Source organism: Osmerus mordax, chromosome 1 (assembly GCF_038355195.1).
Source record: "Osmerus mordax isolate fOsmMor3 chromosome 1, fOsmMor3.pri, whole genome shotgun sequence".
In the NCBI taxonomy this organism is placed as follows: Eukaryota; Metazoa; Chordata; class Actinopteri; order Osmeriformes; family Osmeridae; genus Osmerus; species Osmerus mordax.
In genome coordinates, this window is record NC_090050.1 from 9,836,864 (window position 1) to 9,860,433 (window position 23,570).

The window sequence follows — 23,570 nt, forward strand, 5'->3', positions numbered from 1 at the left end:
GAAAAGCATCTCGCCTGAACTGACTCCTATCATAAAGACAAATCTCTGTGTGGTTTGGATGTGTTTCTCAGTGTATACTGTGTGGCTACAACCCAACCTGCATCCACCCTCTCTCCTTCCCTCCTTGCAGAGCTCAAGTCCACTGGCACGGCTCACCATTTCTCCTTCCTGCTCAACTCGACGGACTATCGTATCCTGCGGATGGACGAGGACCACGACCGCATGTACGTGGGCAGCAAGGACTACATCCTGTCTCTGGACCTGCACGACATCAACAAGGAGCCTCTCATAGTAAGAGAACCGCCGTCTCATCAGCTAGCTCTGAACCTTACAGGGTGTCCGAAGCTCTAAATGGGACCTTCTCTCTCCCTCAGATCCACTGGCCCGTGGCCACGCAGAGGAGGACGGAGTGTGTGTTGTCCGGGAAGGACATCAACGTGAGTACAGATCCGGTATCGTCACCAAACCAAATCCACCTTGACTTCCAAGTACTTAAAGTCTGAGTAGTTGAACCCTCCTCCTCCTTCTGACCGACTTCGCAAGAGCCGTGACTAAGCGTCACTAACTAGAACTCCAGGTTCCTCCTGAGTCATTCTCTCCACGAGCTCTGACAGGCTAAATCCTGTGAAGGACTCTAAACACCCTGACCCCCTGACCTGGAGTTAATCATATCAAGTCAACTTCCCCTAGATGTTGCTTTCCCGGCTTCAGCAGATCAGCGTGAAGGGTTAAATCCCCTACACACCCTCTCACAAACACACACGCTCTCAAATGACACCCGCCACCACAACCGCCCCCCCCCCCCCCCCCCCCCCCCACCCCAAAAGTGGAAAGCATTCAAATTCCCCGATCTCAACCCGATCCGCCTCTGATTTCTCTTTTCGATTCGTTCGCAAATGTCGACATCCCCCCACCTTCCATCTTGGGGGTGTGTGCACGGTGGCAGGCGCTGAGGGGTAGATGAAGGGCTCGGGATAATAACCGGGCCCCCCTGCTGCTAGAGAGAGAGCAGGCTGCTGTTTATCCAACTGGAATGCTCATTTATACACACTCAGTGACCCGTGCCGCTCAACGCCTCTGGCAACCTTGTATGGTCCTCTGTTTGTGTGTGTGTACGCGCACGTATGAGGTGACGTGCGCGCGCACGCGCGTGTCTGTGCGCGCGTTGCGCCAGACGTCGAATTTCGCCTCGACTTCCGAGATGAAATTGGCTGTGGACGTCTCGGCAAACCTGTGTCTCTTTAGGGGATGACAGATGATCACAATTCGGAAGCAATTCAGAGGGGATGTCGGTTCAGGCGGGAGGTCAAAGGCAATCATGCCTACAGCTCTCTCTGTGGGGGGGAGGCACTGTGCAATGAATAATAGACACGCACGCACTCACACCCAAGCACACACACACACGTGAAAATGTGTATTTGGGCATCTGTCATGTTGCTGAGGTCTGTTGAAATGGTTTATCTTTTTCGACACCAAGCCGTGTTGTGGTTTGTACATCCTTTTTTTCCCCCTCTTTCCAGCTGTCACTTGCGTCCCTGCCACACGGCATGCAGAATTAGCGGAGATATAATCTGCCGGCCTGCCTCCCTGCTTGCCTGGCTGTGTGTGTGTGTGTGTCACAGTGTGGGTCTTGCTGTGGTTCCAGACAGCTGGCAGGACAGATTAGAACCTTTAGAAGTCAGAACATTACTGTTGCTATTACCTGCTCCTTCGTTTCCGGGAGCTAAACCTGCTCCAAAGACTGTTCCTGGGATGAGCTGTGCCACACATACAATAACCCCACCCCTCATCAGCACTCATAGTCATCAGAAATGGGAGCTGCTTTGTTTTGGTCTCAAAGAATAAAAGGTCTTTTATCAAGACATGTTTCTGTCAGCATTATCAGTTCAATATTCCCAAGGGATTTTTGTTTCCTATTGTTCTATACAATACCGTTCAAAAGTTTGGGGTCACTTAAAAATGTCCTTATTTTTCAAAGAAAAGCACTGTTTTTTTCAATGAAGATAACGTTAAATTAATCAGAAATACACTATACATTGTTAATGTGGTACATAACTGTTCTAGGTGGAAACGTCTGGGTTTTTAATGAAATATCTACATAGGTGTATAGAGGCCCATTTCCAGCAACTATTACTGTATGTGTTCGAATGGTACATTTTGTTTGCTAATTGCCTTAGAAGACTAATGGATGATTAGAAGGATTAGAATTAGATGCTGCAAATGGAGCATTATTTGACGAAAGCAAAGTTTGAAGAACAAAATTTATATTTAAAATAAAAATAATTATTTCTAATAATATTAATTAACCTTGTAAATGTCTTGACTATATTTTCTATTAATTTTGAAAGTTATTTGATAAATAAAAGTGTGAGTTTTCATGGAAAACACGAAATTGTCTGGGTGACCCCAAACCTTTGAACGGTAGTGTACATTCATATAATTATGTGTTAATGACCATTTAATTTCAGAAAAGGAACGTTGCTCTTCACGTTGGTGTGGTTGTGTCTCACTGTTCTCCTGTAGGGGGAGTGTGGCAACTTCATCCGCCTCATCGAGCCGTGGAACCGCACCCACCTGTACGTGTGTGGGACCGGCGCTTACAACCCCGTCTGCACCTATGTGGACCGAGGCCGCAGGTCCCAGGTAACCAGAGACACATCTGACCCTCCACGGAGACACGTTGACCGTCTCCCTCTCGCTCTCTCTCTCGCTCTCATTGTCTCTCTCTCTCATTGTCTCTCTCTCTCTCTCTGCTATTGGACCTGTCAATCCATCACGGGTCAATAATCTCATTTTGCTTCTTGTTGCTTTCTGTCACGGGGCTGTTCTTTTCGTCTGTCATTTTCCGCTTCCTAGTCTTTCCCTGATTTGCTTTCTCCGCGGTCCAGTGACCCTGGAGAAAGGGTCGTAGCGAGCTGAGCTGCCGAACCCAGGGGAGAGCGTCGTTCCACTGGCTCCTGCTGCTCACGATGCTAGCTGCCACCGCAGTCACGTCACCGGAAACGCCCTTCCGTTTCCTCCTGCAGGGGGGAAGCATGTCGACAGTTGATCTGAAACAACTGTCCCCAGGGCGCACCCTGTCTGCTCTCACCGCCCTCACCTGTTTAGAGGCAGCAGAGCCTCAGCATTAGCGGCCTCTCCGCCGTCCGTCTGGGAGCCTCTGGAAGGCTATCATTACTGGTGGAGCCCCTCATCCATCAGCGGGCTTGTAACTCACCCCTCCCCTTCCCCCGCCTCGCTTCCCCTCCCTACCCATCCCTCCCTCCCTCTCTCTCTCTCTCTCTCTCCTGATGGACGGCCATTGGAGCGGCAGCAGCTGTTGTCCCCCAGTGTGCACTTACAGTTACGATTCCTCCTGTTTAGTCTCACTGGTTAATTAGAGAATTGGGTTTCAGTGTCGAGACCAGCCGTCCTACTGTCAAAGCCCCTCCCCCCCTCCCCCCCCCCTCTCCCCCCCCCTCCCAAGGCCCTGTAGCTGTGTCATTTAAACTGTAAAGATTTTCTTAAGTGAAATTAGAGGTGGGAGACGTAAAACGGTTTGTTTAGGAATCCTCCCAGTTGACTGGAGGGCTCCCACATGTAAGTGGACGGCCCCAGAGCTTCTCCAGATACTTCCTCGCACATTCTCACGTTTTTCCACTCGCTGCAGTCTCTCAGAGTTCCTTTTCACCGCTGCTTTTTTTCGTCCCGATTTCTCTTCTCTTTATGTTCATGTGATGAAACGTATGTCTGTGGAAGCCACTGGATGCATGCCGTGGAGCGTTTCGTGCATGTTCTTTGTTCTTCACTACTGATTCTTGCACGTAAACACAATCTCAGAACCTCTCGTGATATCTTCAGTCTGGTTCCGTCGGACGCTTTAGTGTTCTCTCAGTGCTGATCGTTCTTCAGTCTTTTCTTTCTCCATTCCGTTCTCCATTTAGTACACTCTTTCTTTGGGCTGTTGCCGTCACTGTTGCCGTCGGGGTTCTTCTTCATGGTTCTCCTGTGGTCGTCTCCAGAGGACTGTAGGGTGGGTGGTCTGGGGTGCTCGTGGTGGTAATGCCCACGGCACGCTGTGTCATCTCCTCTGTTCTAGGGCTCCCTCTACCTCCAGGCACCTCAGGCAGGAGGGAGGACCAGTCGGGCAGCAGACTTCAGCACCACAGCAGGGCCTCTGGAGTTAAAGGTGGGCCGCGGCTCGGGGATCCTCTGGGCCCGGGCGTTGGGTTTAGGTTCGGACCCCCCTTCTGGGTCTGGTTGGGGTCTCGATCGGTTCTGGGTCTGGGTTTGCGTCTTAAGACTGGGACTACATCTGGTACGTCAGCAAATCTGGGTCCGGCGTCCATCTTTAATCTCAGTCATCCAAACGTTTTACATGGATGGTGCTGAATGGGGAAGATAATGTAGCGATACGGTGATTGAAGATATGTGTCTCTAGACAGCCCAGAGAAGGGTGATAGGGTTATTGAGGATTTCATGAGGGTTCAAGAGTGAGCATGTTGAGATCATGTTTGGTATCATGGTGCAACCAGTTATTACCATAAAATGCCCTTAGGTTTCGTGACCATAACGAATTATACAACAAACAATGCAAAGCACAAAGCTTTTGACTTGGCCTATGGTTCATCTTGGCTCCACTGTTTGCTGAGACAGGCAGAGTATTTGCCAAATCACTCAGAGCCATCCAAGACAAACAACAGTGATGGCGGATTACCATAACTTGAGTCTTTCCATAGAGTTCCACAACGAGCTGTAAAATATGCTCAACTTGTGACCCCATAACATATACTGTCAAAGCTTTGTAATACATATGCATTTCTTGCAATGTCAAAATCTCGAATCCTTCCAGTAGCTTGGAGAACAAAAGAATACGTTGTTCTGCAGAAACACAAGCCTATCAAGGGGAGCCTCACTGGGATAAAGCCTATAGACCAGAAACCACAGACACCATCAAGGTCCAACAGGCTGTTTTAACTGCGAAACAAATCTGCTTTCATTGGTGCATTAGTATGCTAATGACCTCATAGGGAATAATTGTGCTTTTCCAAAAGCCCTTTGAAGGTGGTACAAATGGTACAAAAATACAGTGGTACAGATATTGGTTTGTGTCGCCTTTATTTGGGCCCCACTGTGGTCAAACATATCCATCCTACACAGTCAGGACTAGGCTGTCCGTCCAAGGCTGATCCCAGGGCTGCAGTCCTCCTGTCCTGGGCAGTGAGGAGCTGCCATCCGCCTCACTGACTCTAGAAGCTAGATGGAAGAGATCTGGAACTACGTTCTGCTCTTGTCTCAAGATCTCCAGCTGGATAATAACTGATAACATGTGTGCTCTTGCTTTTGCAATCTAATACAATGGCACCAACCCGAGTGTGACTTACATAGTCATTTGTTTCAGCACTGGGCGGTGTGGTAACTCATGTACATTCTTGTTGCCTGTCTGTTTATGACTGCAAAACATGCTATAGTGGCATGCTATTGCAGTATTGCAACAAAATGTCAGGCAGTGATATTCTCATGTCCTAACACTTTCCCTGGAAGCCAGACACTCCACCAACAGAAGTCACGGATGCCTTGAGTGTGGTAGAAGGAAGGGTAATAATGCTCCAAAAGCTCTGAAGCAAAATGTGATTCATCATTTTTCTCTTGTCTCTGCTTGTGTTGCTTCCGGTCTCTTCTTTACTCAGGAGTACATTTTTCGGTTGGAGCCGGGCAAAGTGGATTCTGGGAAAGGGAAATGCCCGTATGACCCTAAGCTCAACAGTGTCTCGTCTTTGATCAGTAAGTACCAGTGCCCCCTTATTTCAATATGTAGAAAACCCTAACCAGACTAATACCCTCCAATACATCTCACCAATACACCATCTGTATTTGGAGTCTTAATGATATTATTGCGACATCAAATACATTTGGGATTTCAAATACCTTTGTACTTGTGCAGTGCTACAGGCCTGGCCTGCTCCACTAAACGACATGACGTGTTTTAACTTGTCGTTCTAAGCTAGCAGCAGGTGGTCTGCTCTTAGTTGTCAGCGGCTTGCAGATGGACAGTCTTGATGCTGACCTCTTCCTCCCTGTCTTGACCCTTCTGACCTTCTACCCCCCAGTGTGTGTGAGTGTGTGTGTGTGTGTGTGTGTGTGTGTGTGTGTGTGTGTGTGTGTGTGTGTGTGTGTGTGTGTGTGTGTGTGTGTGTGTGTGTGTGTGTGTGTGTGTGTGTGTGTGTGTGTGTGTGTGCGTGCGTGTGTGTGTGTGTGTGTCTAAAACGTCCTGTAGCCCCAACAGACCTAACACTTAGAAAGCAGCTACCATCCTGTACATAACTTGCCCTCAGGGCTGTGCCTCATACAAATATACAAACAGACTGCTCTTTCTTTAGTTGAAACGTTCCTTTGTGTTATTACTGTACACCTGACATGGTATATAACCTGTCATCCTTTCTTCCCTACCACCCTCTTCTCCCCTTATTTCTTACTGGCAGATGGAGAGCTCTATGCGGGGGTCTACATTGACTTCATGGGGACTGATTCGGCCATCTTCCGGACGCTGGGAAAGAATACAGCCATGAGGACAGACCAGTACAACTCTCGATGGTTAAACGGTAACGTTCTTATTGGTCGATCTCACCCTCTGCGTGGTCGTTTCACACATGAAAGACAGCCACACATCCCGGAGGATGATGCTAGCCTCTTAGCTCCGTAGCAGGCGACAGATAGAGTGGGGAGTCTCTCCCTGGGGGCTCTGCTGTATGACCAGCACTGTATACAGGCAGAAGTGTCTGGCAGTGGGATTCCCGTATGGCTGGCTGTTTCTTGTTGTCTGCTCTTTCTCTCTTGCTTAGGCTTAAAATAGTCCTAAGATAACTCTCTCTTTCTTTCAGACCCCACATTCATCCACGCACACCTCATCCCAGACAGTGCGGAAAAGAACGACGACAAGCTGTACTTCTTCTTCCGGGAGAAGGCGTCCGAGATGGGCCAGAGCCCCATGGCTCAGTCCAGGATCGGCCGCATCTGCCTGGTGAGTGGGACCCCCATAGAGCAACCTCACAAGTTGGTACCTGGTCCCGTTGTCATGTTGACGTCGGGACGGGTCCCACCAAGCACGTGCTGTCTCTGGCCGTTCAACACTGCTGGAGACCCATACCACTTGCCCTCCCCCTTTTCCTTAACTGCCAGTCTACATGAAGGATATCGTATTGTCTTTCGAAGGAATGTTTTTGTTTCTTAATCATAAACTGTAACAGTGGGAGAGTTTGCCTTTTTCCCCGCCGTGTAAACATACATGAACATATGCATACAAGCATGTACTGGGGATTTCGGAGCAATGTTTATTCAACAGTGTGAGTCCCAGTTGTGGTGTGGTTGTGTTTATGCTCCTGGGGGGGGGGGGTGTTAGGGGGTGACCTCTCGCTCTCACTGCAGTGTGTCTCATATTAAATCCAATCCTGTCTGTCTGCTTGTCTAGGGTCTGTCTAGGTTTCGTCTGCCGTCTGTCTGTCATTCTGTCCATGGTCTGTCTTCCCTCTGCCCCTGTCCTCCATTGAATACTATAGCCCCCCTTGACTCCAAATCAAATTGTATTTGAACGGCCATTTTTACAAGCAGTGTCACAAAGGGCTTCACAGATGCCCACATGACTGCGCCTAAACAAACCTAAAACCCGCAGACTCGGAGCATATGGTTTAGAGTTTGACTCGATACATTTCCTGAACCTGGATGAAACAGATACAGTAATGGAACATTCAGACCAGGATACTGGAGTGCTGCAGGATTCCTGAGCGAACAACCAAACCCAGACACAAACAGATCCTTCCATGTGAACCCAGACACTCCGGAACGTCTAGTAGTGCAGAACTTCTAGAAGTGCTAAGACTCCCGTTCTTTTCCCACGCTTCACAGTTCTTGACGTGTGAGAGGCTGTGGGCCGTTCTGTCACCCAGTTCTCTGGGTTTCTGCTCCCCACCTCGGAAATGTACTGTAGGCTGGCACGCATCCCCAGCAGATGGGGGCGGACACACAGAACGCGACACGGAGCGAACGTCCCCTCCGAGCCAGACGTGGCTCCTTCCTCTTGAGTCATCGCAAACAGCTGTTGGGTTGGATCTATGTGGACTGTTCCACTTGTGGTGGTTTCCAGGGGGTGTTACAGTGTCTTTTACCCCTCCTCCCCCCTCAGAATGACGATGGTGGTCACTGCTGCCTGGTCAACAAGTGGAGCACCTTCCTGAAGGCCCGGCTCATCTGCTCCGTGCCCGGGGCAGACGGGATCGAGACGCACTTCGACGAGCTCCGTAAGTCTTCCTGCTTTTGTCAGTCGACACCGCCGTCGAGCGAGCTCGACGCGTGCTCAACATCAGCCACACTCCCTTTTCATTTGACGTCTCACGGACGATGTCGGCTCTGGTGCACGCACACACACACACACACACAGACGTGGGAATCGCGTACGAGCGGTTTTATGGAACAGCGAGGCGTCTGAGGTTTATGTCCTCTGGATGACTGATACTACACATGTTAAGAGTTAGCGAGAGGTATATCACAAGTGTGTTTCTGACGAGAGGGAGAGAGACAGACAGAGAGAAGGGTAAAATGATGATGAATGATGATCTACTGGGTGACCCTGCTGTATTCAAATTGTAGCTTATGGCGGCTATTAGAGGCAAACTTCCCCCAAACACGGTGTGTTTCTCTTCTGTCAGTGCCACGGTCCCTCTAGGGGGGTGAACCCAATCCTGAGCACAGGCAGGGTCACCCCCCGAGTGAGGTCACATGGTCGACCTGAGGTACAGTACGACAGCCCTGCCTTCTGTGCTGTGGTTCCCCCTCAACCGTGGGCAGCAGATGAGTGATCTCTGCGTGTTCCTGGTGCTGGTGGAGCTCGGAGGAGGCTCAGAGAGGGGCTGTGAGGGGTCAGGGAGAAGGGGCTAGGAGATGCTGGGAAACCTGGGGAGAAAAGGACTAAAAGCATACAGCCTGCCCAGTCTGTAAGCTACAGCAGGCACGGTAAAGAATGTCGATCTGAAGAGAGCTGACAGGCATCCCGTAGGGCCCATGTTTCAGTCAAAACTACGAGGATGAATGGGTGTGTGTGTGTGTAGACTTTATTGCATGTTCTAAAATATGATGTTGAAGGCTATTCTGGGCCTGAGTCATCTTGTCTGAGTGATCTTCTGCCTCGGATCAGCAGACACAGTCTCTTTTATTTGTCTTTTTTTTTGTCTTCATTTCTTGAGCAACGGCTTTTTGTTTGGAAATGTTGGCTCTGTGTTATTTTTGGTGTCACCGAGGGAGCAGTGTGGCTTTTATTAGTCTGCTTGCCGTCCAAGCAGCCATCAGAGACACGGCCAAATACTGTCTGCCGTCATCCGACAGCCCCTCGTCCTCTCTGGTTAAACAGGACCGTTGAGGAAAAGACTTACATCCCTCATTCATTTGTTCTCTTCTCCCGCTGTCTGTCATTGCCTCTCTCTCATCCTCTCTCTTTCTCGGCAGTAACTCTCGATATATATATCCTGTACACGATATTTCTTTCTGTCTTTCTTTGTCTCTCTCTCTCCTACATGTCTTCTTTCTGTATTGCCCAGAATCAGCACATGGGCATCAGCCTCGTGCTCTTAACCTGCTCTGACAGTTTCAAGTCAAAGTCGGTGATGCAACTTGTTTCGTTTTTGTTTTATGGACGTTTTCTCTCCCCCTCCCTCTTAGTCTGGAGCCGGGAGTTCCGTCAAACTGGCGTCAGATGGGTTACGAAACATCTTCCCGGTTGCCAGAAGTTAATTCCTGCTCTTGTTTGCGCCCCCTTCTCGTCACCCTTTTACCCTGCCAGCAAAAAGGATTTTCTTTTGTGATGATTACAGCTCATAAATGTCAAAGCGATAATACGACCGCTACAACTATGAGCGAATCACTACAAAGCAGGGGGGGGGGGAGGGGGCGTGGTGAAAGCTCTTTACGGTATCGGTTGGACGTTCTCCATACTGCGATCCGTACTGGATGATATGACTTGCGCCTTCGGGCGGAAAAGGGAGGTTCTGTTTCTTGAACGTGACTCTCAGTCCAGAGGGACGCGGAGGCTGGGGACAGAGAGTGGGCTGTGTCGCTCTGTTGCCTTTGAAGCAAGCGTGTGACATAGATTGGAGTGATGTGGGGTGAGGGCCTTGTTAACCCTGGGGTGTGCCACATGATTGCCCTTGTCTCATAAATGCCCTGGAAAAATGTCCCAAGTTATAGACAGAGAGGAGAGTGTTCCATGCTTCATCTTATCGTATTAGATATTCGTAGCGACTGGCCTTCCCAGGGACTTGTGGCTGCGTGCTCCTATAGACTCTGTACGTCCTCGTCCATGCTGAGCCATTAGATATTCTCCCCTGACTTATTTCCCTGGTCATAAAACAGTCTGGAACAGTGTTGTTCTGAGGTAGTCTATTTTGAATTGATTTAAATGTTCCCGTTTTTGTTTTTCCTTTCACTTGTTGCTCATTAAAGCCATTGGATGAACAGCCTCACCCTTTTGGAATCCATATGGCTCCAATTAAAGTCCCGTTCCTCCAGAGACCTCTGTGTCTAGAACTCTAACTCAGGATCGGGTGTTTGCTCAGGAAGGGCTGGGATGGAAGACCTCACTATGGCCCCACGGGCCTCTCCTGGAACCTGCCTCTCGTGTAAAGGGAGGAAGGAGAAACTGCCTCCATGTCACGCTTACGGCTCACGGTCAGAAAACGTCAAGCCGCTGGCTAACCTGGCAGGCCTGTACAGCCTGTGGGATAGACATCAAACGCTCCCCTTTATCCCACATCGACCTTTCAGAAACCATCATCTACTATGGGTATAGCCGACATACACCGCGCAGTACCACTTGAACTGCTCCTCTGACGGATTCTCTGTCTGTCTAACAGGGGACGTGTACATCCAGCCCACTCAGGACACCAAGAACCCGGTCATCTACGGAGTGTTCTCCGTTTCGGGGTGAGTACCGACTGACAAACTAACAATGCAACCAAACAAACGACCAAAAACTCCCGACTCGTGTCCTGTCTCCTGACCTGTTGATGCGAGCCAGATGGGCCGGGGCTTCCCTCTGTGCTCTCCGGTCCTCCATCCATATTCATTCGGCCTGAAGGCACCTGCTCGCCCGTCTCTCCCTTATTGAGGCACTCCTCTCCTCGCATGCTGCGCCGCCGAGCCGACTACAAAGACCTGAGAGGAAATGGGCCCAGGGCTCTGAGGCCGAGGGTCCCCAGAGAGAGAAAGAGGGAGAGAGAGGGGAAGAGAGAGAGAGAGGGAAAGAGAGAGAGGGGAGAGAGAGAGAGAGGGAGAGAGAGAGAGAGAGGGGAGAGAGAGGGGGGGGGAAGAGAGAGAGAGAGGACAGCCCCTCATGGGGTCAGCTTTGATGACAGGCCGTCAGTCAGCACTCGGCATTAGGATTCAGGGAAGCGGTCGTCAAGCCTCACGTGTGTAAAGGGAGACGTCGAGTGGATGTAAACGCACGCAGAGGGAGCTGAAACGCGGCGAGGCGTCACCAACAGGATCTGGGCGTCTCCCTGTCACATGTGCTACAATCGTTTCCCCGTCTCTCGGTCGGTGGATCCCCCAGCCGGCGGCACAGTTGATAACAACGGAAAGAAGCGGTAATGAGAGGTGTCTGTGACATCAGACATAAACACAGCCCGCCCTTCTCAGCGGCAGTAAGATGCCGGCATGATCCGAATCCCGCATGTGTGGGCGTTTGCCGCTGAACGTCATCGTGTCAAACGGGCTCGGCGACGCTTCGGTTGGATCGAGAGCGCGCATGCGTCACCGTGTTCGAGTACACTCGACGCGTGTACACGAAAGGGTTATGTGCGTCCAGGTGTGTGTGTGTGAGTGTGGGGACGTGAGTGAGTTGGAATGGGCTTGGTTGCCATGCTTACAGATTCTCACCTGCCTTTGTCTTTATCTCTTATCTTTAGCTCGGTGTTCAAGGGCTCTGCGGTGTGTGTCTACTCCATGGCTGACATCCGGCAGGTCTTCAACGGACCCTTCGCCCACAAGGAAGGTCCCAACTACCAGTGGGTGGCCTACACTGGGAAGATCCCTTACCCTCGTCCTGGGACGGTACGTGGCTGGCTAAACACGCCCGGTTGAGTGTGTGACACATTTGCGCAAACAGACGCAGACCCGGGCACGCAAATTCCAGTTTTCAATCATCATTATCATCATCATCATCATCATCATCATCATCATCATCATCATCGCGGTCTCCGTAATCACTATCATCAACATAATCATCCTCATCACTCTTGACTAAAATACCTTTTATTCAAGTACTCGCTGGGGCTTTCGATTTGTTATTTCAACGACTTCTTCTCTCCTCGCAAACGCAGTGTCCCGGAGGCACGTTCACCCCCAACATGAAGTCCACTAAGGACTACCCCGACGAGGTCATCAACTTCATGAGGAACCACCCGACCATGTACAACTCTGTGTACCCAGTGCACAAGCGCCCCCTGGTGGTGCGCACCAACGTGGACTACGAGTTCACCACCATCACCGTGGACCAGGTGGCGGCCGCGGACGGGAGCTACGAGGTGCTGTTTCTTGGGACAGGTGAGTCCACGGGATGTCGGGCTCTCGCGGTCTTCCACGACGTGCGGTGGTCTCGGAAAGCCTTGGGAACTCGCTCTCCTACTGGATCGCACGCTGGGGTTATCGTAGAGGGAGGGGAGGGTTTGCGAGCGTTGCGTAAGGCCGGCCCGCTCTCTCCCTCTGGCAGAGCTTCTCACGGCCTCGCTCGCTCTCTCTCTCCCTCGGACGATTAATCACAGCTGGATCAGAGAGTAGGAGCCCCTCGAGCTGCTGCGTTCGGCGGAGCTCATCTCCATGACGAACGGGCCCGGGCGCGGAACTCTCCGCCACGCGGGAGACCATCCTCCCTGGTGTTCTCACAGTGTCGGGTTGGGGGATGCAGACAGTTATGGGAGGAGGGCGCCGGGGGGGGAGGGGGTTGCGAGGGGTAGAGAGGCAGAGGTGGGAGGTGACCCAGGGGTTGTGAGTGACGGCGGCTGTCTGGCGTGTTCCCAGACCGCGGCACGGTGCAGAAGGTGATCGTCCTGCCCAGAGACGACCTGCAGACTGAGGAGCTGGTCCTGGAGGAGGTGGAAGTGTTCAGGGTGAGTCTCTCTCTCTGTCTTTCTCTCTCTTTCTCTCTTTCTTTCTCTCTCTCTCTTTCTCTCGCTCTCTTTCTCTCTCTCTCTCCTTTTCTTCTTTGTCCTCACCTTCGGCCCTGCGTATCGACCTCAACCCTGACCTCCCGCCAACCTTTACCCTTTCAGATTCCGACCCCCATCACCACCATGAAGATTTCCTCCAAGAGGGTAGGTTTACATTTTCCGACCCCATTTGGAAACCCACGTCACAAAGCCGCTCTTATCTGAGAAGGCCGTCTCTCTCCCCTCTCTCCCTCTCTCACGCCTTTCATCCCTTGTCCTGTTTCTCTCCCTACAGCAACAGCTGTACGTGGGCTCCGTGCTGGGCGTCACCCACCTGGCCCTGCACCGCTGTGACGTGTACGGGGAGGCCTGCGCCGACTGCTGCCTGGCCAGAGACCCCTACTGCGCCTGGGACGGCAACTCCTGCTCACGCTACTCTGCCTCCCAGAAGAGGTGAGGATCAAGAAAGAGAGAGAGAGACCAAGAAAATGTGTGTGTGTGTGTATGAGGGCCTTAAGTCCCTTTGGGAACGTTTGACCTCATGTCGACGTGGACCACACAGAGGTGTGGTGGTGTAGAGCATGTTGTAGTTAACCTCTTTATTTGGGGAATGTTGATCTGACCCCTCCAGGCGCAGCCGCCGGCAGGATGTGAAGTACGGCAACCCAATCCGCCAGTGCCGCGGCTACAACTCTAACGGTGAGAACACGCTCTGCCCTCGCGCACGCTCTGCCCTCACACACGCTCTGCCCTCACGCACGCTCTGCCCTCACACACGCTCTGCCCTCACGCACGCTCTGCCCTCACGCACGCTCTGCTCTCACGCACGCTCTGCCCTCACGCACGCTCTGCCCTCACGCACGCTCTGTCCTCACGCACGCTCTGTCCTCACGCACGCTCTGTCCTCACGCACGCTCTGCCCTCACGCACGCTCTGCCCTCACGCACGCTCTGCCCTCACGCACGCTCTGCCCTCACGCACGCTCTGTCCTCACGCACGCTCTGTCCTCACACATGCGCACCTAGGCAGCGCTGGAAGAAAGTCACTCTCGCACCAACAGCGCTTTGTAAACGCAGCACGTTGTGCGTTTCATTATGAAAGAGTTTGAATTCCTTCGTGTCTGCATGCATGCATTCATATCGCTGTCTTGACCTCGGGTCGGGCGGATGTCTAAACCCATGTGACGTTGTGCCGCAGCCAATAAGAACACCCTGGAGATGGTTCAGTACGGGGTGGAGGGCAGCACCACCTTCCTGGAGTGCCAGGCGCGCTCCCCTCACGTGTCTCTCAAGTGGCACCTGCAGAGGGAGAACAGTGACAGGAGGAAGGAGGTGAGAGCACAGCGCCCTGTCATACACTGTCATAACCTCTGCCCCTGTCCGATTGAGCCAGGCCTTCTGCCTATAAAGGCGACGACGGAACAGCCCGGCGTGAGCCTGTGCGCGCTCGCGGGTGATGCTAACCGCCCTCTCCCCCCCCCCTCTGCCCCGTCCAGATCCGCTCGGAGGGCCGCCTGCTGAAGACGGAGCAGGGCCTGCTCCTGCGCTCCCTGCAGGCGTCCGACAGCGGCGTCTACCAGTGCACGTCCACCGAGAAGAACTTCAAGCACACCCTGGTCAAGCTGCAGCTGGTGGTGCTCTCCGGGCGCACCGTCAACAACGTGCTGGTGGAGACGGGCAGCCCCGCCCTGCCGCCCCTCCAGTCCAGCGCCTGGACGCCCAGCGCCGGCCAGTACAAGGACCTGCTGACCATCCTGAGCCAGCCTGAGATGGGCCTCATCAACCAGTACTGCCAGGACTACTGGCAGCTGGGGGAAGGCAGCCTGGCGGAGGCCTCCCCAGGGGTCAGCAAGGCCAAGGGACTGAAGGAGCTCAAGGAGCAGAAGAAGCCTCGCAACCGCCGGCATCACGATGAGCACACCACCCCGGTCGATACATGAGGGCCCTGCCCCCCCCCCCCCCGGGGACGGCCCCCTCTCACGCACCCCTCCTCTACATCTCCTCTCCCCCCCCCACCCTCTCTTGTATCTGTCTCCCTCTCTGCACACCCTTACATGGGAAAGACCTCCACACAGGATTCGAAAACCCAAAGCTCAACACCCCCCCCAAGAAACGCCATCAGCAAACAGGATCTTCTTAACTGTTGGAAAAGTTACACAGTATTTATTGTAGGTTGTACATAGTAGGATTCTGTGCATTTCTTTGTACTTAACTAGGAACGTTTTTTTGTGAATAGGTAAATCTGTGCAAATATTGTTGTTATTATGATATTATTGTCGTTAGTTGTATTGTTTATTACAAATTGTGTTATATTACAAATATCTTTATGCTTTGTTGTTTGGAGAAACAGCAGCACTTCATAGAACATGAAGAGAACTGAAAGTGTATATATCATGGACATGGATTTATGGACATGGACATTGGAGGACTGATGTAGATTCTTTAAGAAAGGTTATAGTCCACTGGCTGCATGTTGGATCAACTTCAACTGTTGGTGGTGACCAGCCTCTGATATGGAACACTATCCAGGACCTTCAGAATGAACAGCTGACTCTATTAAGGGACACAGCCAATGGACTCTTAAGATAAGGCATTTTAATGAATGCAGAGAAAGGGAAAGCCCACAGACTGCAGCTTTGAGTATATTCATTGGCCACACCTGTGTGATGGGAGGTGCCGTAGGGTTAGCTGACCAATGGGTTTGAAAAGACCCAGAACCTTGTCGTTCTTCCACAGACTGCTGAAGGAGGCTTCCATCCTTTTCTCCTTGAGCCCCCCCCCCCCCCCTTCCTGCTACATCTACAATACCTGCCAAGTCTCTTCCAAAGTAGTTACTGTGGGGTGTTGTTTTGTTTATGTGTAATTATTACATCTCAATGTTGTATCCTTGAGAATGTGATGCTTAGAAAAGCTGTTTTGAGGGAAAAGAGCCTGTTGTTGTCCACACTAAAACTGAGAATCTCCAGCAAGCAGCTATGTAAGTTTTCACAATTTGTTTGTGCACAAGAGACCCACAGAGCATCATCCACTACCTGAATTGGTCGTTGGTGAATAATACGTAACATTTGTTGGTATTTGTGGCATATACTTCACATCCAACGCATGTATTGTGTTTTTGTCTATGGGAGAGTATAATAACTTGTCAAATGTATTTCTTGCTTCCAAACTGATCCGAACAGAACTATACAGTTATAGTTTGCATTCCACTAGATGCCCATATTGCCATAACTTCAGGTCAGCAACATAAGTGTCTGAGGACGATGGTGAAATGATATCACAAGTCAACATCAACACTGTTGGGAGTTGTCCAAGTTGACGAGTGTCTGAAGACACTTAAAGGAGCGGGATTGTTTGATTCGCAAGCTTGTGGTCCCGGACCCCGGGAGAGTGTCCAGGGTCAGCGCTGGTGTGACCGGTCGCCCGTGGGTCAGATGTGGTGCCGTCCCCCTGCCAAGGTTGGATGGAGCCTGGGGGAAGCGGAGAGAGCAGAACGCAGGCTGGCCATGTAGACGTACCGGAGGAAGAGTGGAAGATTGTAGTGTGTAGCCGTGAGTTGTCGCTGATTCAAGTGGATTTTGAGCAGCTGTCGTCAGTCTTCCTGAGCAAACGCACGCTAAGCTCCATTTAGGGGAGAATGGGGCTCTTTGGTGTCCGGTGTATTGCCTGAGCTGTTTATTCAGCACTGCTTGATCAGGTGGTGCTGATGGCATCTTCCCAAAACACATCGAGACGTTTAATATGCCACAGATCTTTCCTCCGACAACTCTGCTTCCAAACGGAACGTTTTGTACATAATTAAAACCACTAGGATGTCTGAACACATCGAAACACAGAAAAACACATGCCAAAATCTTGGGATGGTGGCTTTTCATTGTGTGCATGAAATGTATATGTAACGTATATGATATTAGTCCAAAAATGCTATGTTGTTGTGGATGTCAGTGGACGTCTCTCTCTCTGTGGGAACGTGGGGATAGTGTCAGGGGAAGGCAGGAAAGACAGGTTCACCCTTATGGTGGAATACATAACAAAGAAATGGGTTTTAGACCTACCTCTCTTCCTCTCTCTCTATATCTCTCTTTCCCTCTCCCTCTGTAAAATCTATCAGTTTATTTCCAACATTTGCATCGTTTTTTCTTCTGTAATCTTAGCCCGTGGGGTTTAAGAGGAAAGGTTACATAGGGTATAATGCACATTTGATGTTATTGTAATGACTTCTATAAATGAGTACAGTATCTCTCCTTTCTCATCGATGTTGCTGACTAATAAATTAAAGCTCTATATTTTATAAATACAGGCAGTTTATTTTGTGGGCCAGTGATTGGTATCTGTGTTAATGTACAAGAGGAGAGCATGGTAATGGTGTCACTATTTATCTCTCTCTCTCTGTCTGTCTGTCTATCTCTCTCTCCCTTTCTCTCTAAAAGGACACACGAGAGTAGATTAGGATATCTTGCCGTCTTCAGATTGAGGTCAATGAGATCTGTCAGGTGAGAATGCAAAGCTCTTTAAGTACTTTATAACTCACCCCTCAATTTGCAGTAGTGCATAGGATATCAGTGTGTACAGTTTTGTTACTACACGAAGGGCTGTGGTGGACATTGTCCTGGTGTGTTTTAATCTAGGTTTCATACATGAGACGGACAAAGGCAAATGCCTTCCAGGAGTCCTCCATCGTCGACCAGAAACCAAACGAAAACACTGTGCTCGTTATTCACACCTCACAGTCATTCGAGCAGTTATGTGTCCGCACAGTATACTAGTGTAGAACCCTTTACTTCCGTCTTACCATCAGAGACAAACACAACTCAGTCTCCTTCTTTCCACTCCTCTTTTAAAGACAGCTGAGAACAGTGAGGGCAGATAAGCACTTGAGCCGATGTGCATCTTCAGCTGAGCACAGCAAAGTCCCCTAAAAACGAAGGTGAGGTCGTATGCTCGCACACCAAGCGCACCCCTGCCTCGCACTCCCTCCTTCCGAGCGCCAGAACCCTCCTGTCCTTGTGGCTCATTGGCCGAACCTGATCAGGTGGACAGAGGATGCCCCAAATCCTCCCTAAGACAGGGAAACACTCAGCAATTTGCCAGTGTTGGTTAGTAGCAGTTGACTTGGCCAGCGGCGTAGTTGACGGCACCAGGCGGCCTGTAGGCAATCTGCTAGGACCTTCCATTTTTTTTTCCCGCCATTTGGTTGTGAGTATCAGGGCCGAAGCCGGTGAGTGAGAATGGGGGCAGGAGCGAGTAGTGAGGAGAAGCACTCCAGGGAGCTGGAGAAGAAGCTGAAGGAGGATGCCGACAAGGACGCCAGGACAGTCAAGCTGCTGCTGCTGGGTAATGTTTGGCTGTCTCTGGGGGAAGGCCTGGGGAGCTGGGGGACTGGTGGACTGGTGGTCTAGGGGGCCTGAGGCACAGGAAAGGTGGTATAAAGAATGGAAGTCAGGTATCCTTCTGGAGCTCCCATCTGAGTCACCCGTAAACAAACTCCGTCTTCAGAAACCCCCCTAACAGGACCCTAGGGCATGATCATGTACTTTTGGCGTGAGGAGATTGTTAAAAAGTCCCTCCCAAGGACTACTCTGGGAAAGTTTGATTCCGAGTTTCTCATTCCACTGTTTATATTACTTAGGACAGGCGTTGTTGGGAATCTCAGGCCATTTATTTTCATACTTCACGGACTTTATGAAAGTACTAAAGATGTTGGAAAAACGTTCATACTTCAGATAATATTTGCTTTAGACAATTTGTGGGCTTGATCACTGCTTTGTGTCTTTTGGTAACTTGTAATTTCATAGATACTGCTATAGAGCCCTTAAACAGAATAGACCGTCATTCTAAATATAACGTGTTAAACAAATGTGTCTCATAGAAGTTCAGTAGTCTTTAAAGTAGTTTCTAAATGTACATTAGGAACATTGATGTACCTGCCAAGAGGGTGCAAGCTACTATCTCCTGTGGATTATCTTCCTTGCAAACTCTGCTGGAGCTGAAAACAGCTTATCCACCCCTGTCACTGTGTTGATTGAAACACTTTGGTAATTGCTCGCCTCAATCTTTTATAATCCTAAAACAACAACTGTTCCAGTCCACAGGGTTCGCTGTGCTACTCACTAAGCCATCAGCCTAACCCAAAGACAAACTCCTCAAAGCCCCACTGACCAGGAGATCCTTCACCTCCCTCAGCACCTAACAAACATTTATGTACTTAGGTGAAAAGAAAAGGATTTGTCGATACGGTGGATCCATAGACATACATGGAGAGATCCAAGACGTTCTTTTTCCAACCACCAAATTCCTCATCAGCTGTATAGTACTTAGAAATATCCCAGTCATGGATTGTAGGGGACTGAATCTGACTCAAGCTGATCGGGTAATCATAATCAGGTGAAGTCACTCCCCCTCAGCGCTGTCAGGGGCCTTACATCTTTATGATCATGTAGGTCAGGGACAGAAAATATTCCCCCTGACATCAGCTATGGGGGGCTTAGTAATGAGATTCCCACCCACAGGTGGATTCCCACTAGGTCAGGGTGCTGGCGGCCAGCACTGAGGAGGAGCAAGGTTTGAGATGGTTTTACAGCAGGCCACCACACCCCAGTGGTCACCACTGGTAAATTCAAAGTGTTTGTTCAAATCACCAAGGATCAATTATCCTGCAGAGTTGCAAAGTTGAGAGAAAAACAGGAAGCAGAATTTGGGAATTGTCAATAGAGCGGCAGATTGCAATCATTTCTCTGTTTTGTTTATACTGGTAAAATGCACATTGGCAGAACCGTCCCTTTAGATATAATTATGACTAAACACTGAGCCCTTGTGGTCACACCTGGTAAACATCATGATTCTTTTCGATTTTTAAACCTGCCCCAAAGACTGACAATGAAAGTCCCTCCAAATAAGCCATTTTATTTATTTTTTTATTGACCCAGGCAAGATCATTAAGAACAAATTCTTCAAATTCTTATTTACAAAGATGGCCTGAACTGAATGTAATGGCTTGTATTGTAAGGACTACAATGTACACAACTGTTTACCAATGTTTTTGGCAGATATATTGACAGTTGGTGCTACTTCTCCACACTGTCTGACTGTTGTCCCTTTCTGTCTACAGGTGCTGGAGAATCAGGAAAAAGCACAATTGTCAAACAGATGAAGTGAGTGCTGACCCTCAAAATGTTCTGCGTTTCTGTGACCTGTGAATCCACGACTGTGTATGTTTATGTGCATGTTCTTCCTCCATGGCCTATCTTCTGCACTCCACAGAATCATCCATCAAGATGGTTACTCACTTGAAGAGAGTATGGAGTTTGTCACCATCATCTACAGCAACACCTTGCAGTCCGCCATGGCTATTGTCAAGGCCATGACGACCCTCAACATTGGCTATGGCGATCCCGCTCAGCAGGTAGGTGTCCCCGTGCCTCACAGGTAACAAGGTCATCGTTATCTGTGTATTTCTACAGCTGCTCTATGCAGGCGTCCTCCCGTTTCCTCACCAAAATGCAGCCACTTCCTTTCTTCCGACCTTCCGATGGTGATCATTCCGCTGACTCGCTTCTGTTTGGCAAACGCGTTCTCAAAAAGTGTGTCCGCCTGCTCTCTACCAGTGTTTATCGGTTTGTAACAGACAGTGTGTTGTTAGGACGACGCCCGGAAGCTCATGCACTTGGCCGACACCATAGAGGAGGGCTCCATGCCCAAGGAGCTGGCAGAGATCATCATCCGTCTCTGGAAGGATTCTGGGATCCAGGCGTGCTACGACAGAGCTTCTGAGTACCAGCTCAACGACTCAGCTGGATAGTGGGTCATCTTCTCTACGGCTCTCTCTCCAAACGAACATCCTCTCTTCTTTGAAAGTCTCCCGAGCTGTCCTTTGCGTTGGAATGTCTAAACGTGACTTGTGTCTCCCTCGTAGCTACCTGAAGGACCTGGAGAGGCTAATCCAGCCAGGGTACATCCCCACCGAGCAGGACATGCTGCGATCAAGAGTGAAGACCACCGGTATCATCGAGACTCAGTTCGGATTGAAAGATCTGAACTTCAGGTGAGTCTTCCTCTCAGGATACGAAACGACGCCAGACACGGAAACCGCGGAAACGCCACTCGGCGTCTGGAGACGTGAAGGTAGAACGAAAGCTGACGTCTCTCCCCGTCTCTCTCGCAGGATGTTTGACGTCGGAGGCCAGAGGTCTGAGAGGAAGAAATGGATCCACTGCTTCGAGGGGGTGACCTGCATCATCTTCATCGCTGCTCTGAGCGCCTACGACATGGTGCTGGTGGAGGACGATGAAGTGGTGAGATACGGTGACCTGACGAGAAGGAGCTTGATTTAGACACGACAGATCGAATAAGCCGTATCATAGAATGAGATATAAACGAATCGTATCGATTGTGATGGCCTTAAGCGTCAAGTTTACATTTACATTTAGTCATTTAGCAGAAGCTCTTATCCAGAGCGACTTACAGTAAATACAGGGACATTCCCCCGAGGCAAGCAGGGTGAAGTGCCTTGCCCAAGGATTGTTGATGTGTTGATGTGTCCCAACAAGTTGATGTGTTCTTGTGCTAACTGTCCTGGTAGCCAGCCCCCAGCATGTAGGTATCGCTGCAGAAACATGGTCACTGCACTTCACAGTGGTGTTAGTCATTAGTCTTTATTCTCCTCCTATGATTGGGATGTGTTGTTTTACAGTAGACTTAACTGTAGTGAAGCTGTTTGATTACGTTTCCTTGGATTATAATCAAATGTATCTCTTTTTTACATGATTTCCTTCCGGTTTAGAATCGAATGCATGAGAGTCTTCACTTGTTCAACAGTATCTGCAACCACCGCTACTTTCGCACCACCTCTATTGTACTCTTCCTCAACAAGAAAGATGTCTTCACTGAGAAGATCAAGAAGGCTCACCTCAGCATGTGCTTCCCTGACTATGATGGTGAGACCTCAATTGCAGATCTCATTCAGTCTGGCCCATTTTCTTTTTCAAATGTACTCCTTGTATGCCTTCTGAAAACGCAACAGGAAGCGTTTTCACGAGACTAGATGATAGTCAGATCCTCAGGTGTGACAAAACGTTCTAAATCTTCATGACAGGCCCCAACACCTATGAGGACGCCGGTAACTACATCAAACTCCAGTTCCTGGACCTCAACTTGGCACGAGACGTCAAGGAGGTCTACTCGCACATGACTTGTGCCACAGACACAGAGAACGTCAAGTTTGTGTTTGATGCCGTAACTGACATCATCATTAAAGAAAATCTCAAGGACTGTGGTCTCTTCTAAGAGCCACGCTGTGCATGGCCCGGAGCAGGTAAGGGTTTTGGTCTCTGGTCCGGGAAGCACACCTTATTGTTCCCTTCACTATGCACAATGCCATCTGGTAAATAAGGTCTTGTTAGCTAGTGACAATGTCTGTCTTTCTTTCAGGGTGTTGGTCTAATCTTGACCCATCACTCCTAAGCTACCTATATTCAATGTGTGGACATTCACTCCTCAACCCAACAGGACATCCAATGAGAGCCAGGACAAGAAATGGTCTCTGCAAACACTCAGACACACGCACCCAAATGTACGCACGCATACATCTATGAATTTGATCGTTCAAAAATACACATCAGTTTTTTGTCCAAAGACTACCACGGTAGTTTAAGACCAGTTGAAGTAACAAACCTAACCTAGGTGTGACCTGAGAGTTAGCGGATACGCCCTGTACTGATGTCCATTACAAGTTGATCTTAGTAAAGCTGTTACATCACAACCTTCTGGAATAGAAATTCATTTTCGTCGCAGTGCTAAGCAAACTGTAGTGGAGATGTAGACGCTTCTGATGGCAAACAGCGACATGTCTTCTCAGGCCCATCAGTGAGTGCAAGTGCGTCGTAAGGCAAACATATCTGAGCTATAGTAAAGGCCCACAAAGCCAAACTGCTAACAAAAGAAGAAGGCCTCTCCACACCTGCATATGCACTTCAACTTCTGTTACGACGCAAAGAGTCGTTCGTCAGCTAAAAGGCGTCGGACACGTAGATGTCGCACACATCTTAGAAAACACCGTTATTTGTAACTAGGAATTCGAACGAGGAATAAACGACAAGCGGGAGAAGACCTTTATCGTGTCTCATTGGGCCAGTTCTACTTACACGGTAGTTAGTGAAATATCACAGTGAGGAACCCTCCAGTGTTGTTCTGCTCCATTGTTCAGTGACTGTGCTAAAGCAACATTTTGAAATATGTGTTGCAAGGAATTACAAACATGTAGGCCTTTGAGCCCTGGAGTCTGTACATAAATGAAAATTATGAAAGAAGTCTGAAATGATCTTATTAAAGCTTCCGTAGAAAATGTAAAAATTGTGATTGTTGTGATTCCTTATGGCACCAATACAGAATGTGTGTAACATTCGATTTG

At 49.7% G+C, this 23,570-nt stretch overlaps 2 protein-coding genes across 5 annotated transcripts in view; both read left to right on the forward strand.

The window, feature by feature from the left end:
* Positions 1–17,443, forward strand: part of sema3fa (sema domain, immunoglobulin domain (Ig), short basic domain, secreted, (semaphorin) 3Fa) — a 47,241-nt gene extending 29,798 nt beyond the window's left edge. The window contains exons 3-19 of one of the 4 annotated variants that reach the window (XM_067257571.1): positions 131–291; positions 375–437; positions 2,524–2,643; positions 4,079–4,168; positions 5,670–5,763; positions 6,462–6,581; positions 6,861–7,000; positions 8,159–8,273; positions 10,878–10,947; positions 11,931–12,075; positions 12,345–12,567; positions 13,042–13,130; positions 13,293–13,334; positions 13,465–13,622; positions 13,801–13,868; positions 14,367–14,500; positions 14,665–17,443. In XM_067257571.1, coding sequence (XP_067113672.1) covers positions 131–291; positions 375–437; positions 2,524–2,643; positions 4,079–4,168; positions 5,670–5,763; positions 6,462–6,581; positions 6,861–7,000; positions 8,159–8,273; positions 10,878–10,947; positions 11,931–12,075; positions 12,345–12,567; positions 13,042–13,130; positions 13,293–13,334; positions 13,465–13,622; positions 13,801–13,868; positions 14,367–14,500; positions 14,665–15,108 — 2,276 coding nt within the window. In that variant the 3' untranslated portion in view covers positions 15,109–17,443. Of the gene's footprint in view, positions 1–130; positions 292–374; positions 438–2,523; positions 2,644–4,078; positions 4,169–5,669; positions 5,764–6,461; positions 6,582–6,860; positions 7,001–8,158; positions 8,274–10,877; positions 10,948–11,930; positions 12,076–12,344; positions 12,568–13,041; positions 13,131–13,292; positions 13,335–13,464; positions 13,623–13,784; positions 13,869–14,366; positions 14,501–14,664 lie in introns of all 4 variants that reach the window. The other 3 variants (XM_067257489.1, XM_067257699.1, XM_067257649.1) reach the window with 3 other exon arrangements.
* A 163-nt stretch (positions 17,444–17,606) lies between these two features.
* On the forward strand, positions 17,607–23,504 carry gnat1 (guanine nucleotide binding protein (G protein), alpha transducing activity polypeptide 1). The gene is made up of 9 exons (XM_067245344.1): positions 17,607–17,658; positions 20,274–20,316; positions 20,426–20,567; positions 20,805–20,962; positions 21,078–21,206; positions 21,327–21,456; positions 21,945–22,098; positions 22,257–22,475; positions 22,592–23,504. Exons 2-8 carry the CDS (start codon positions 20,312–20,314, stop codon positions 22,445–22,447), a joined length of 909 nt encoding a protein of 302 aa, XP_067101445.1. The 5' UTR covers positions 17,607–17,658; positions 20,274–20,311; the 3' UTR covers positions 22,448–22,475; positions 22,592–23,504.
* Positions 23,505–23,570: the final 66 nt, after the last annotated feature.

Coding starts and splice junctions, on each gene's coding strand:
- gnat1 (XM_067245344.1), top strand. Junction 20,963..21,077: donor CTCAACGACTCAGCTGGATA/GTGGGTCATCTT, acceptor TCTCCCTCGTAG/CTACCTGAAGGACCTGGAGA. Junction 21,457..21,944: donor TGGTGGAGGACGATGAAGTG/GTGAGATACGGT, acceptor CTTCCGGTTTAG/AATCGAATGCATGAGAGTCT.